General features: G+C 42.5%; 1 protein-coding gene across 2 annotated transcripts; it reads left to right on the plus strand.

Annotated features, from left to right (window-relative positions):
* Nucleotides 1–898: 898 nt before the first annotated feature.
* On the plus strand, nucleotides 899–15,088 carry LOC107092506 (hypoxia-inducible factor 3-alpha-like). Of its 2 annotated transcripts, none has more exons than XM_015387021.1 (15): nucleotides 899–1,053; nucleotides 8,366–8,556; nucleotides 8,895–9,043; nucleotides 9,205–9,289; nucleotides 9,379–9,494; nucleotides 9,993–10,177; nucleotides 10,267–10,373; nucleotides 11,024–11,171; nucleotides 11,285–11,541; nucleotides 11,620–11,774; nucleotides 11,853–11,948; nucleotides 12,040–12,203; nucleotides 12,743–12,854; nucleotides 13,046–13,160; nucleotides 13,863–15,088. In XM_015387021.1, exons 1-15 carry the CDS (start codon nucleotides 1,019–1,021, stop codon nucleotides 13,928–13,930), a joined length of 1,983 nt encoding a protein of 660 aa, XP_015242507.1. In that variant the 5' UTR covers nucleotides 899–1,018; the 3' UTR covers nucleotides 13,931–15,088. The 2 variants fall into 2 exon arrangements, with proteins under 2 accessions (XP_015242507.1, XP_015242509.1); XM_015387023.1 differs by having other exon boundaries at nucleotides 8,898–9,043.
* The last annotated feature ends 1,306 nt before the right edge of the window (nucleotides 15,089–16,394 follow it).

Below are 16,394 nucleotides of genomic sequence, written 5' to 3' on the forward strand. Positions count from 1 at the left end.
ATTCCTTGCCTCTTATATGTGCAGAAATGTGTTTGCATATACGAAATGGCCTACAGTTACCTTTATCAAAAGGGGGGCGTGACGTAGTGCGGGTGCGTCATAGCAGCCTCAAAAGAGTCAAGCTAGAAATGAGCAGCACGCGAAATCTGGGGAGCGAATGAAAAACAAAAGCCTTCATCAAAGGTGACCTACTTTCCAGGTGCCTTCAATGTCACTGGGAAATCTAGGATTCTAAATTCCCCATAAAACTATTCCAAGTCAGAGTTGTAGAAATAAGGAGGATATGTTATCCAAAAAGGCTGCGTTTTAGGTGAATGGTTTTGCAATGGTCACAGCAATCGATTTTATCTTAGTAATTTGGATTTCCATCCAGTTAGAAAAACAGCAACAGTTAATTACCATGTTAGCGTGGCATCAGAATTAAAAGAACGCACGGAAATAGCACGTTTTATCGATACTATATTAGTCTGAACGGTTCGCACAACCACGAGGTTGGAGTAATGACATTTAGCAGTTAAAATTCCGAGGTAACACGAATGCCTCGTGTAAGTTTAAGTGCAGTACTTCTAAGTCTGAATCCTGAGGAAAGAAAGTCAGAATTGTGCGATTAAAGTATGAATTCTGACTTCTTCTTAGAATTCTGACTTTTTTCTCATATTATACTGTAATATAATTTAAAAATCAGTTCGCTTTTTGTATTTTTTCAGTGGCCCTAATCCTCTTCGTAACTATACGTTGGTTTGGGCTTTTTTTTGTGTTTAATGCACAGTTAAACTATTACACATATTATAAAAGTGGCCCCACGGAGTACCGTAGATATTAACGTATTGTTTTATAGCTTTTATTCGAAGCGGCGCCCTGACTCTGTGCAGATTTTATTTTGAAAGTTCTAGCGGAAGTATCAGCCTTGGCCATCATTTGGCTCCGCGCGCAGTGATATCAGCTCATTCGTTGTTTTGCTTCGCTGAAGTCAACGTCGATAGAAAACACAGCCTTCGCTTTGGTCTTCTGATGAAACATGGAGAAGGAGGACGGGGTCCCGGCGGTTAAACGGTGAGATTGTTCACTAATTTAAATGAAATGTACGCGTTTAAACGGGTCAGTGGGCTAATTAGCTCGAAACGTCCGCGACGACCCGGGGCCACGAAAGCAGCAGGAACAACGACTGCTGCTTCCTGCTGGATTCTAATTAAATGAAGCAATTCCGCTGCTGAGGTTTTCTTTTGCTATTTCCATCTTTTAACTGCACGGTTTATACTGTTAAAAGTCGTATTTCTAATATTAAATGATAGGGGGTCATATATGGGTGGGCTCTGCTTGCCGTTTCTGCGCCATTGTTTACACCACAGGCAGATTGGAGGCTTTCTGCGTGGATCCACTTTTAATTCCTGTTTTTGCTCTGAGCGGAGGCGTGGGCTGAATGTTTGCTCATCTGCTGCTTATTTACAACATATCCGGTTAAGTAGTTCCTTTTTTTTTCTTTGATCTCATTCAAAGGAAAGGTGTCAATATTAATAATGCAAAGTTAATTTTGATTTACATGGAAAAATGGCGCTGTGAAGTAATGCCTGATCTCTGTGCTTGATCCATCATTGTTGTTTTAAGCTCATTTCATTTCTCATGTTTGCCTTAAAGTTTGTTTTTGTGTCCCTCCTCCTGCTGAAAGAAGCTGACCTGATGGCAATCCTCCATTATTCAGTAAACACACCTCACCCACATGGCCACAAACCAGATTATATTGTCAGTCAGGCTGTGGACGCCTCCAACTGGAGGCCATGAACACACACAGACATTCAAATCAACAGTTTCATTGAGCAATAACAGATAATGGCCACAGTTTGTTCTCTGATCCAGGACAGGGTGTTCTCTATAACTCCTCCCTGGTGCCAAGTTTTTTCCTCTACTTCTTCCTTTTGTTAGTCGGATCTGGACTTTAGGGGTCTGAATGTTTCCAACTCGCTTCCTGTTGTTGTTCACTCATTTTAAAAATGTTCAGATCACTTTTGGTTTGATATATTTGCAGCAGAACTGCACTTTTCTTCTGTTTCCTTTGCTTTGTCTTCAGGATCCAGTCAGTGTTTTGCTTTTAACGCTGACATCCATGAGGGTTGTTAGTCAGAATAATAATAATGCTGTTTCACCCACAGTCATGCTTGCTACCTTAACAGAGGGGAGGGGTAGTCTGTGTGCAAAGCAAAGGTGTTTTGTGTTTTTTTTGGTTGGATTTTGAGGTCCAAGTTCTTCCTATATTAGAATCATTTTTGGTTCCAGTTGGTTTTTCTTCACTTTAATTCCAAAAAATAAAAAACAATCCAGTGGACTTGGCTTCCGAGTTTGAAGACGTTTCGCTTCCCATCCAGGAAGCTTTTTCAATTCAAAATGTCAGGAACAGCATTGAGTTTGAGACATTCAAACTATTCCTGACATTTGGAATTTAAAAAGCTTCCTGGATGGGAAGCGAAACGTCTTCAAACTCGGAAACAAAGTCCACTGGGTTTTTTTTTTATTTTTTTTTTTGAATGACCTGGACGACTGAGAACCTTCACCAGCATATTCCTCACTTTAAGAGTCAAAAACCAAACTAAATGAGACAGTAAACTCTTGATTGCTGTTGTAACATCCGCTTTTTGAGGAGGATGTCCAAATTTGACATTTTAACCTTCCTGAATTCAGATTTCTAAGCAGATCAATTGGAACTACAGATTAGCTCCAGTCCCACATGGCCCATCATCTAGCCTCCATTCCATTGGCTTAAGGACTCGGATGATTGAATTACTTGCTCAGTTTGTTACCTTCCTTTTACAGGTGGATTGAAGCAGTACTTTATCTAATTTCTGCAGGAAAGCAGCTCTTGGTTATAGCATGTCTGCTGTGTGGAAATTGGTGATAGTTACAAACTTCTTTTTCACATAAATACAGAGAACAGTAAGTAATCCTGTTGCCTCTACTGCAAAGATCAGTTTGGATTTGTTCTTCTGTTTATTGTGATCATGGTGGATGGTCTTAGGAGTTTTGTTTTACAAGAGTAGTGAAAGCCCCCCGACCCCTCCCTCCTCTCCATTAGTCATAATCATATGATTTGTAACTACAAGCTCTGTGAAACAGGATTTTGTTTTGGGTCATTTCACTAAATTACAGTGAAGACTTAAAAGAGAGTCTGACTTAGAGCTGACTGGGTAAATAGGTGTTAAGTAGGGGACTCTGCTTTGTTATGCTGCATTTTACAACCTTTTTTGTGAATTTTATGGTGGCTTGTTGGTGTCTCGGTCAGTGAGCTTGTAAAAGGCTGTTGTCTCTGCAGCCGTATCTGGAGGAACGACTAAAGAAAAAGGCCATTATTCACAATGAAGTTTGATTTTAGTTCCAGGAAGTCAAACTTTTAGCTGTAAAATTTATACATTTTATGTTTTAAAGTCCTTTATTCTATTAAAAAAGAAAACAGCCGTTTTCATGCCAGGTTGTTAGGTGATATCAACAAATCAGAACCTGGCCTTATACTTTCACTTTTTTGTCACCATTTGACGTAAATCTCCTGCTTATCGACAGGACTTTCAGTAAAAGTGTTTGGCCTGTTTGTGAGGAATGCTGTCGCGGATCGCTAAAGGGCCGGTGGATGCTTTCAGATCTGAGAGAGAAAAGTTTTGGAATAGAAAACTCCTCAGGAATCCAGATCTTTGTTCGACAGCCTAGCAGTTGTGAAACTTTCCTGCGACGACGAAGCAGCAGGTCGGACATTTCAGGAACTTCTGTGTCCGATGTGTGGGACGACTGCATGTTCTGTTGCTGTGAATGTTGAACCATGAGCCGTTCTAGTGTCTGCGTTCAAAGTCCGTTTAAAGGCTGGAAGCTAGGCCCCTTCTAGTTTAAACTCCCCTCAGACATGACTGGTTCTAGTTGCTTTGCATAAATTATCCCAAAAAGCTTTAATGTGTCTGAATTAATACGTTTGACTTCAGTTTGATCAAAATGAAAAGCATTGCTGTTTTTCTCTTTGCCTCTCAGTCCTCTGTCAACCCCCTGAGTTCTTGCGGTGACCTCTGGGAGTGGCTCTGAAAGCAAAAACACATTCCTCTTTCAGACTCTGAAGCTTCCTCCATTTAAATAATCTGCTGAGCCGCTGCTGTGTGGAGCTTTTATGAAGCTCATTCCTCCAAACTCTGAGGCCTGGTGAGGATTCAGGACAGCTGTGGGAGTGGGCATGACTTGGCAAGCAGAAGCGTGTCCCCGGGGCGGCCCTTTTTGTTTTTTTGGCCTGTGATCTAGCTCTTATCTGCCTCCGTGTTGTAATGAAACGTGATCAAACTGAAATATGTCCCGAGCTGCAGTGTTTGTTTACGCGGCATGTTTCTGTTCTTTAAAAAGCACGCCAACACTTCCTGTTCTCGGTACACGGAGTACTTCTGTTTGGGCCCAGACAAAACAGAAAGGCGGAGGCGGGACTGATTCCTCTGCTGTAAACTGGTTAAACTGTAAGCGTAGAAACAGAACAGGGAAGTTTTGCCTGTATGATTGGAAGCTGTAACTATGATAAATCATTGTTGATCCAGGTTAAAATCTAAACCTTCGGCACGATGATGCTGCTGAGCCTGCAGTAGATTAGCTTTGTGTTTTATAGACCCTATCAGAAAAGTTTAAATTCTTTTAGATTAAGTTCTTATTTGTTTTGGCAAATAATGTATGTATTTAGGCATTGACCTTGACCAGATCATGTACGCTTTGGTCAGAGCCATTCTGCATGTTTAGCTTAGTTGTACAGCTTTAGGTTGAACCACCAGCCCAACCTCTAACTTTCTACCATTTATCTGATCCCGTTAAGGACATGCCTTCCCTCAGCATGACTCTGCCATCACCATGTTTTTCTGTTTAGGGTGATGTGCAGTTTTTACCTCTCCTGTCACCTAGTTGATGCAAACAAGTTGAGATGTTCACTGCGTGTTTGTCATCTCCCCTCCATAGCTCATGTTGACTCTGCAAACAGGACGTTTTTTGGGGGTTTTAGCCTTCAGGCTTCTCTTCATGTTCAGATACATGGACCAGAGGTTAAACCCAACGCATTCTACAGTCTTCCCAATGCTGTTTAGAGAGAGTCTAAAAAACAGCCCTTAGCATGAGGATGAATGGATGTAAATCGACGTAATACTGATGAGTCAGCATGTCTGGACTGATCTGAGTTTTGTTTTGGGATGTTCTGACATATTTCAAGTGGATTAGCTGCAACAAAATGTGGGTGTGTCTGCAGCCTTCTGGTTCCTGAAGCCATTCCTCCAGAGGTTTCATTAGACTGTAATCAGCTCCAGGTATTTGACACCTGACCCGTCTCTGAGGTCATATGTGCCGTTGAAACACGCAGTACGCATGCAGGTCATCAGGTTTTCTGAGTTCAGCATGCCTGCCGTGTTTCTTCCTTTTTAAAGCAAAGAGGCGAGGAGGCCCTCTGCGGTGAAATGGAAGGGGAGCAGGAGGAGGGCTGCAACTCCAACTCTCACACACATCCCTCCTCCCCCCTGCGGGAACTTTCACAACGTCCCTGCTTCACGTGAGCACGTGTTGGCTTCATGAACCTTCAGGCACACGCCTGTGAACGGATCTGTCGACGTCAGAAGATGGAGCCTCGTCCAAACCGAGGAGAGGGAGTCGGGAGTTCTGCTGCAGCAATCTCCTGTTGGCTCTGAAGCCTGATGGATCCAATTTGACTGATTGGTAAACAACAGTGAAACCTGCTGCAGCCTGATGACATCATTGAAAACTCCCTGTTATTTTTTTTCCTTTTTCTTTTGAATGCATCAGGCTGTTTATTTCAAAATCTCACCACCAGAAATCCTCCTTTAGTTTTCCTTCTTCCACCTTCCTTCCTCTGAGAGGAAGATTAAGGTCTCCAGAACAGAGTCTGATCCGGTCCAGAGAGGCGACTGAAAGCAGGCCCAGTTCCTGAGTCATTTCTTTTTTTTTTTTTTTTCCCCTTACAACCTGGGAGTGTCTCTGATTTCTTCCTGATCTGGTTCTGATCCTAAACATGGACCCAGGGTTGTGGAGTTTGCTGGGTTTACCACTCGTCCTCCCCCTGTGGAAGCTCAGAGAGGCTGTTCAGAAGTCGGGTTGCTGCAGCGTTCTGTTTATGCCTGAACTCAACCAGAGGAGGAGGAGGAAGAGAAGGAGGAGGAGGAGAAGGAGGGCTTCAGGCTGAGCTTCATGTCACAAGTTACAGATCCTGCTGGTATTTTTCCACTGAGCTGAACAAAAGAATGTTTTGCTTTTTTGGATTGTAAAGTGAGTGTTTGGGTGGAAAAACTAGGCCTCAGATTTTACTCAGATTAGCTCAGACTGCCAGATTGACAATTTTCACCGATATCAGGATCTTCTTTTAATTCATGACCAAATCAAATTTGGATCCAATCAAATCAACTGGTTGGTCTGGAGGGTTTTTACCGCATTTTTGCATTTAGAGACAAACAGAAATGATTCAGATCAAAGATGGATCCATCAGGTTTTTACGGCCCAGAAATCAAGATCCCATCAGCTGATTTGGATTTAAAATTGTTTTTAACTATTATGGCAACAAATTACAAACACATTTTCAGTCCATTTCTTCCAATCCTAAAAAGAAAAAAAAACAAGAATTAACCAGAAAAGGACAAGAAACTTGCTGCTGGCTCATAAATAGAAGCCGGTTTGGACCAATCTGAAAAGAATAATAGATAATTTAATTAATAGAGCAAGATATATTCCCTTAATCAGACTGGAGCTGAACTTGCATTGAAGAACTTGGTTTCGAAGACAAAATAAAGAAGTTTGTTTCATTTTAATAACACTGAAAAATTTGGGTTTTTATCTTTGCTTTCATAACTACCCTCAGTCTTTAAAGTTACATCAGCCATCCAATCCAGTCTGATCCGGTCCAGTCCTGCAGGAGAACCAACCTTTATAACTATGGAAAATTTTAGAGAATATTTTATTGTTTTTTTTTTTTTTTAAACAGGATAGAATAAATGCATCAAGTTGCAAATAATAAAATTGACATTAAGTTATGAAATGAATTAACTATTAAAAACAGGAAATTAAGTAAAATAATACATATTATTGTAAAAAAAATATTTAAGTCAAAAGAAAGAAGTAAAAAATGCAAAATACATTTTTTAACTCACAGAAGTTACTTCTTGTTTAATAATAGCTAGTCCTCTTAGCTTAGCATTAATTCAGGACAGAGATCATTTTGTAGCTAGAACAGAATATTGTAGAAATAACCTTCATTGTCACTCAATGTGTAAAAAAGTGTAACATTTATGGAAACCTGCAGATACATATAAAATAATCTTAATAAAAAATAATCTAAAATCTGTAAACAAACCTAAGGTTTAAGGAATAACATGCTTAGTCTTTTGTAGATGCAATCAGCATCATTAAAGAGTTTTAAGAAATGTGCAAAACCTGTTTGCTTATTTCCATATAAACAAAAAATAACAGGAATTTGTCCAAGAAAACGTGATGATCTGAGTCCTTAGAGTGGGTCAGATTTCTCTGAGTGGGCTCCTCTTGTCAGTTTAATCTAAAAATGGCTGTCAGATTAGTATAATGGATGTTATTATGCTTTAAGCCGCCCATCCCCCAGACCAGTGCCGAGCTCAAGCTTCAAGGAGAAACTCATTGAATACAAAATCAGAGGGAAACACGACTACATCCACATTCAGCTGAGGGTTTCTGAGACCAGCTGCTTTTCTTCAAAGTGAGATTAATTATTACGATCCTTGTTTATTGGCTGTGAGTCTGTGGGGACTGTTGTTGTGGCCCCATACCTGGATGTTGGGCCTGAGCTGAAAGCTGATCTGTGTCTGTAAATAACTACAGTCAGATCTACGGCGCTGCTTCACATGGCGTTCTGCTCTGCTCAATCTCTCAGAAGACATGTCTAAAGTGGTGTCCCGTGTCCTCGTTGTTTTTCTTAGGCGTGAGACACAGTGAGCCTGTTTTTATTGCTCCGATTACATTCTGCTCTTGCTGGCTGATGGGAACGGAGGCCAGAAGTGTGCAGCTCGATCTGGGTCAAAGGGAAGCATGAAGGGAGCGGGGAGGGTTGAACTATCCCAGCAGCTGAGATAGAAAAGGTTCTCTTCTCTGCCCAGTTTCAGACGTTTGGTCTCCGTTCTGGTCTTTTACCTTTGACCCAGTTCTGTTTAACGAGACCTGATCACAGAACATAATGCCTGAGGGATTTTACGATCCCAGCAACAAGAGAACTCTCTGACTGTACAGTCAAAATATGGTGGATATGTTCGAAAGCACTTTTTTTTCACAGCCTCAAAATCATCAATTTCATCTTTACTGTTTTTGCTTCATCCCATCCTGACCGCTTCTCCTTTCCCTCCTGCAGGAGCAGCTCGGAGCAGAGGAAGCTCCGCTCTCGTGACGCCGCCAGATGTCGCCGCAGTCAGGAAACCGAGGTGTTCTACGAGCTCGCCCGCACCCTGCCGCTGCCGCGCCGAGTCTGCACTCACCTGGACAAAGCTGGCATCATGAGGGTGACCCTCAGCTTCCTGCGGATGCAGCAGCTCCTGCGACCTGGTGAGGCAGTGTGGCGCATCTAAAATGACGTAACACTAACCTCAAATGTGGAAAAACTCATAACTTTGGATAAACCAAAAAGGAATCCGCAGAACAAGCCCATATCATCACTCCTTCGCCTCCATGCAGCAGCATTCATGTCAATAAAAGGCCGTCTTTAACCTCTACCTGAGGTCCAGTTAACATTATGGTTTTATAACTGCTGTTCTATCAAGCAAGCTCAGTTCCACCACATTTCATGTCCTTGTTGATGTCTGATACTTCAGGTCTTTAATCTTTTTTTTTTTGTGGTATAAAATGTACCAGATTCATCAGAAGGTTTTTTGTTGTTCCATCAGAAGAAAGCGAAAAAGAGGAGGAGACAGATGAAGATCCGATGGACGCCTTCTTTCCTCAGGCGCTGGCGGGCTTCATCATGGTGATGACCGAGGAGGGGGACATGGTCTTTCTGACGGAAAACGTCAACAAGCACATCGGCATCACTCAGGTATGAGAGGTTCTATAACGGGATCAGGGTCATGGGGGAAGAAACGGGGAAGCCTACCTGTGATTTGCTCGGTTTTAACCGTTTAATTCAGCTCCAACAGCTCAAATGTTTTTAAGGGGAAAGTTGATGTTCGGTGTTTTTCTGTTTCTGTTCGTCCACAGCTGGAGCTGCTGGGTCAGAGCATTTATGACTTTGTTCATCCCTGCGACCAGGAGGAGCTCCGGGACCTCCTGACTCCCCGTCCAGGTCAGGCCCGCCGTTAATCTCGAGGCTTTCTCTCCGTTTGGGTCTAATTTCTATGTCTGAAATGCTGACACTCGCCTTAACGCCCTCAGGTCTGAGTAAGAAACTGATGGCAGAACAACCGAGCGAGAGAAACTTCTTCCTGCGAATGAAGAGCACCCTGACCAGCAGGGGGCGTACTGTCAACATCAAATCTGCCACCTGGAAGGTAAAGCTAAAAATGTTTCCAAACCGCTTCATTAAGTTTGAAGTTAGGATGGAAACAGTTTCTCCTCACTGCTTGGGGGTAAAGCTAAATTTATACCACATATGTGGGGCTGAAGTCCAGCATGAAATTGATACAAGTCGGTAATTGCTTGTCTGGAGTGGAGCCAGAGTCCCCCTACGTTCCTGTCCGTCAACACGTCCTCAGACACTCAGAACACGTCCTGCTGGACTCAGCAGAGGAGCGGATCCGTGTCCCTTTCAGTTCAGACAGGTTTCAGCAGGACTCTCTGACCTTATCAGAAAGGATCAGAGCTGGTTGGAGGAGAACATTGGTGGATATTTGATAGTATTGGATTTAATAAAAGCTCATTGATTAAATTATTTAACCCATATTTTGTTGACTTTCAGCATTTTTTTTAAAGCACACATCTTCTATTGAATTCTTTGCTTGAACTGAAGGAAACCACCAAAGCGTGACGTCTTTTCTGTTCCTCTTCAGGTCCTCCACTGCACAGGCCACATCCGTCCATTCGGTGGCAGCTCAACATCGCCCCCTACAGCCAGAGTGATGACGCTGCTGTGCGAGCCCATCCCGCACCCGTCCAGCGTGGAGTTCCCTCTGGACACCTGTACCTTCCTCACTCGTCACACCATGGACCTGCGTTTCACTCACTGCGAGGGCAGGTGGGAAAACTCCCACTTTACTCCTCCTGGATAGGAAACGAAAACAACTAGAAGCCCTGTTTTTATTCGCCTCCATGTGTGTTTTTTAGGGTCACACAGTTAGTGGGATACAATCCTGAGGACCTGATTGGACGCTCAGCTTACGAGTTTTATCACGCACTCGACTGCGATCGCATCAAGAAGAGCCTGCACACCTGTGAGTAAACGGTCCTAGAAAAATAAAAAAACATTTTAAAGCAACATAAAAATCTATTCAAGTTGTCAAAGGAAAATATTAGAAACACATTTCATAGAAGAATATAAAACTAGAAAGAGAAAACAATGCATTTCAACTGCTGCAAAAAAAGTAAAACACCAAACGATGTTTATACATTTAAATACAAACTGTTTAGATTAAGGATTAAATCAAATTAAATTCTTAAAGATGATCCAAAATGTTAATACAAAAAATGGTAAACGGGATAAAGATAAATTAGTAAATAAAAAAATAAATAAAAGATACGACTATATAAGACTAACTATTAAATTAAAGATATAAAAGAACATTTTGAAATATTTTTTGTTTGTTTGTTTTGATAAATGTTAATAATTCAGAGAGATCAACTATTGGTTGTATAAAAATGAACTTGATGGGAGGATTTCCAACCTTCACAGCTTGTTTTTATTGTTATAAATAAAAATCTTAAGAAAACAAAGGTACTAATTAATCTACATTACAGCCCTTAAATTTAAGCTGACATGACCCAATACATCTGCCTATTTCCAATTAGAAAAATTAACTTTTGCAACATTTGAAGGATGTAAAGGTGAACATCTACCTTCCTCTCCCTTTGCTCTCTGCTCCAGTGCTCTCTAAAGGTCAGGTGAACACCAGCCGCTACCGTTTCCTGGCCAACAATGGTGGCTTTGTGTGGGCGGAGACTCAGGCGACCGTCCTCTACAACAACAAAACGTCGCAGCCCGAAGCCATCGTCTGCCTCAACTTCATCCTCAGGTGCTCGGAGTGACAGAGCTCTTTTTTTCAGAGCTTTTAGAGGAGCAGGTCGGGAAAGAGGGAGAAGAAGAAGCAGCTGCTCCTCTGACCCTCAACCCTGTGTCTGATTGCAGTGCTGTGGAGCAGCCAGATGTGGTTTTCTCCATGGAGCAGACCCGCGGCGGCCTCCTAATGAAAACCGAACCGCTCTCCCCGGAGCACTCTGCGGAGGACAGCGGGATATCGGACACCTGCGAGTCGGACACGGAGCCCGGGGGAGAGAGGGACCCCAGCAGCCCGGGGAGGCTCTTCCTGAAGCTGAAGGAGAAGCCGGAGGAGCTGCTGCAGCTGGAGAACGAGGCAGGAGATGCTGTGGTGCCGCTGACTGGAGGTGAGTCCGGTGTTCAGAGAATGGAGTCGGATTGGTGCGATCGGCTCTTTTAAACGCAGCTCATTTGGTCTCCCTCAGGTTTGGTGGAGCTGTCGTTCGCCAGTCCTCCGGGTCCAAACCTGGTTCCGGAGCATCCTAAAGACCTGTGCAGCCCTCAGCTGAGGCAGCTGCTGTCCCCCATTTTCGACGGTCTGAACCCATCCTCATCTCCGCCCTCTTCTGAACCAGACCTGGTAAGCCAACCGCTTGCTTAAATAATTTTCAGCCGCTGGAGGCTTCTGGTTTAACAACTGGGCTCCGCTTGGTCTCAGAGTCCCTGTGAGGAGGAGGTGATGGACACCAGCGAGGTGGAAAAGTTCTTCACCACCTGCCCGGAGGAAACTCAGAAGAAGAAACAAGCTATAGAGGTGGGGAGCAGTAAACGGATCAGACCAAAGTTCAGGGTTACTTTTATCTGATCCTGGTTTTTAACTCACACTTACTTCCATCTCTTCTCAGGACATCGAAGGAAAGGAGCTGGAGATGTACGCGCCTTACATCTCCATGGACGACGACTTCCAGCTGACCTTCCTCAGCGATTTACCCGATAAAGCCGACCAATCCTCTTCGCTGTTGTTTGAAGGCTCCAATGGGCTTCCTGCTGTGACCGTTAGCAGGAAGAGGTGAGTAGGATCTCCTCCCATCAGAGCAGTAACGGGAACCCCGGGGATGTGGCTACGACCAGAGAACTTTACGGTTTAAAATACCAAGGAGGAAACTTTTTAACTGATAATTTCCTTCATGGACATTTTTTACTCTAAAACAAATTTTTAATGTTTTAAAGAACAATTTAATGTTTGTCCTGAAGAGGGCGCCAGAGGAAAAGGTTTCCCCCTCGAACGCTGTCGCTGAAGTCAGATCAGAATAACAACCTGAAGCGTTAAAGGTTTTTTTTTTATAATCCGATTCTCCTTCTTATATCGGCGTTTATCAGAGGGAAGGTCTGCATGGCTTTTGGAACAGAGATGGGCTCAGTATCACAGATCCCCTTTTAACTATAACAAATATTTGACTCGATAATAGAGAAGAGTTAAATAAAACGGATAAATATAGAGATTGGAAATAAGTAATAAAATGGTCAGAGTTTCAGTGAAGAAAACTTTCCAGCTTTAGTGTAACTTTTTTCTGTTTAGAGTTTGACCGTTTTGTCCGTCTCGTTCAGGTCTCACGACTTGGACAAGGAGACGCCGCCTCAGCTGAGGATCCAAGACAAGAGACAGAAACAAGATCTGCCCTCCATAGAAGAGGAGCTTCTCCTCAGCCACAGGCTGCTGGTGAGTCCAGGAGGATCTGCTTTACTAGAGCTACTAGCATACAGGAGCATTTAGGGGTCAGCAGATGAAGAGTTCCTTTCATTTTTAATTTCTCCCTAATATTTAGATGAGGAAACTAACCTCACTCCTGGAAGGCTTAAACTATTTGATTTGTTTAGATTTAGAATTAATTTGAAAATGTTTTTTTTCAGGGTTCCTTGGAAGACACCGACCAGCCGGATCTGATTCTGGACTCCGGCCGCAGTCAGCTGCTCACAGACAGGGACCCGGTTTTGGGAGGCGCGCCTGAGCTGTGTGACACCGCAGGTAGAGACAGAGCAGATTCTCAATTAAAGATCAAATTAACAGCTAGAAAAACTCTGAATGGACCAAAAACAAATGAGAAAACTCTGGGGTCTGACGCCCCCTGGTGGCCAGACACACACAAACAGCAAATTCGTTATTTGCATTTTTTTATTCTGAATTCCTCACTTCTTCTTTTCTTTTCTACATGTGGTTTAGTTAACTTTGATCACAATCAAAAGAGTCATGGATACTTGTAAATGGCATTGGTACTTGTAGAGCATTAAAAAGCATTAAATTAGAATTACTCATTCCTGTATAAACCCTTTAATTACTAATTACCCATTTGGTAAAAGCTCCAAGGTAATTATTTTGGCGGCAGCTTAATTTTACCTTTAAAAATACAAAAATACTTCATTTATTTTGAGGTGGGGAAATATTTAGGCGTATCCTGCTTTTGTGAAGAGAATTGGGCCCCAAGCATTACAGGTTCACCACTGTACCCGACAGCGGCCATGAAATTCATCCCAAATGTTTGTTTATCAGACTAAAGCACACACTTCAAATTCTCAGAGTTTAACTAAATCTATGTTTTTAAGAGATGAACTGATTAATTTCTTTATATCATTGCAATAAACATGGATGAAAACAGATTCAGTGTGAGATTAAAGCAGCATCAATCCTCTCCTCACCTGTTTTTGTTGTTTCCCTCTGCGTCTCCTACAGCTCTGATGAGGGACATCTTCATTCCCCGTCCCGCCGACCTCTCGGCGCCACTCTCTCCGATGACCTGAAGCCTCTCCGGAGTCGGCTCGATCTCCGCCACCGAAGCAGGGGAGAGGTCAAAGCCGAGTCCGCCTGCAGACAACAACACAGCAACTTAAGCGCACAACATCAAAAACAAACCACAAATCTGAACGCACAAGATCCTCGCCTCGCACGTGCTGCTGACCATGCTGTAGGGGTGGAGCCGGCCTCGTTGCTTCTAGCGCGACCGGGGTCGCTCCAGAATGTTGGGTTATCTCGTCAGACTCGCTGTGAACCCGTCGCCACACATGGGTGATGAAATGTGAGAAAATCTGCCGGTTTCCTGGGAAACGCCAGGTGGTGCTAACTTCCTCCACCTGGGACGAAGGTTGAGCAGCGAGGGAACATGTATTTCTTAGTGCAGCTATATCAATTGTTTCATGTTTTTAATTGTTTCTGTTTTAAAAATGAAAATCTAAAAAAAAAAAAAAAACTCTAGTTTCATATATGAAACATTTTCACAATAATTGCTTCTGGTTGTTTTCCTGATTACACCAAAAACCTTTAAGAAAAAAAGCGAATATCAGTGGCAGTGCTGATCTCAGTGGCATCTTTTTATGACTTTTTATACTTTTATTTTTTTTTAACAATGCATTAACTTTAGTTTGAGTTAAATGTGAAATCCAAACCCTGAGTTACCAGCCTCCTGTAAAAATCACTCTGGTGGCGTTTGTTTTGATTTTCCGGACGTGCCAGCAGAGCGGGGTTCATCCGACACTCCCTATAAGCTAATGCGAAGCGATCAATCACAGAATGGTTGTAGTAATTAACTCCCAGACTTCCCAGTGACTGAACCGCCTCCTCAGAGGAGCCCCAAACTGGAAAACTGCAGATTTGATCCAGTTTTTAAAGGAAACGATGTACTTTACTAATCCGCTTTACTGAAGCCATTATTAGCTAAGCAAAAGTAGTGTTAGCATGTTTTTATGCTTGTTAGAAATGTGATTAAACACTAGTGTTTTCCTTTTTTTTTTTTTTAAAGCTTGATTTGATGAATTGTAACAAATTATACCTCAAATCGCTGAACTGAATGTTGGCTCGTCTCTCAGTTGCAGTGTGTTTTAATGAACTAACGCCATAAAACCATGTGAAACATGTTTAAGCAGGTCGTTTCAGGAGTGCGCAACACAAACCAAACTCTGAATTAAAAAAAAAAAAACTGCCAGGTTGTTTCTTCCACAACTCTGTGCCTTCTCACCATGCAGTAAAAACCATCATTGATCTCATTTAGACTGTTACCTTCATCGCCAATTCTGCTCTGCACTTTCTCCCACATTTTGTTCTTTGCAGAGGGGAGAGGGTTAAATACTGTTTTCCTGTATCTTTACCGTTTATCCTGTATGTACTCTTGAAGTAAATAAAGCTGTTTAAAACAAAAGCTACTGTGTTTTGTTGTGTGTCTGCAGGAGCTGTTAGCTTGTAAAAATCTCTGGGCTCTAGGGTGTAAATTGCAGACCTGTTGTTGCAGAAGATCTCACATAATCTGATGAGTTAGAGGCTCCAGCAGAGCAGGGGTTAGTCTGCTGCTGACTCTGAATACAACGGATATTCTCTCTTCTCCTCAAGCTCTTTTTTTATTTCAGAACAGGCAATATACATCAGCTAACTAAAATGCATCTAATTAACCCATGAGTTTAGATCTCACGATTCACCATGACAACGGAAAGAGGGAAGCCTGTATGCAAAGCAAGCGGGGAAGCAGCCAGAGGTGCTATCAAGTGGCTCTGACTTCTTGCTTGATAGAACTGAGGTGTTGTCGAACAACATTGAGTAGAGAGGCGACGCCAAAGCTGGAAAAATCTGAACTTAGCTGTGAAATTGTGTCCCAGGAACCAATCGGGGAATGGCTCTAGGTGTGAAGAAGGGTAAAGAAGTGAAGTCAAAGCAAATCTTTTCTCGGTTAAACGGAATATAGAGAAGATAACAAATGTCTAAATAAGGAATGTTCGGAAAGGGTTTTTAGCTGGCTTTAAAAAAAGTAAAAGCTGTTTAGAATGACTGTTCATCATCCTCCCTTACCTCCAGCTCAGACTCCGGTCTGTCGCTCCCCAAAATATCTGGTCTTGCAGAGAGTGGGCTCTCTGCATGTATAGATTTACTGCCGGATCCTAACAATACTCAGTTGCAGAGAGCAATTCAGCAGCAGTCTGTGAAGATAAGTTTCACCTTTGCATTTACTGTCAAATTCCAAGAGCAAGACGTTGACAGGAAATGAACCTTAAGCATACCGTAAATTTAATCTGCAAGACTCTTATTAGCCTCACTTGAACCAAAGATACTTGAAGAATATGATTGTGTTACCTGTATAAATAAATTGAATACTTTTCCATTTGCAGCTTTTCTCTGTGTGAGTCTCTCCAGGTCAGGGGGGCCGTATGGGGGCCCCAAAAGAAGAAAAAAAGGTCCTGCTATGTTTTTCAAATATAAAAAGAAAATCTAGCAATAAAATAA

The sequence above is a fragment of the Cyprinodon variegatus genome, unplaced genomic scaffold (genome assembly GCF_000732505.1).
Source record: "Cyprinodon variegatus isolate N-32 unplaced genomic scaffold, C_variegatus-1.0 Scaffold383, whole genome shotgun sequence".
Lineage (NCBI taxonomy): Eukaryota > Metazoa > Chordata > Actinopteri > Cyprinodontiformes > Cyprinodontidae > Cyprinodon > Cyprinodon variegatus.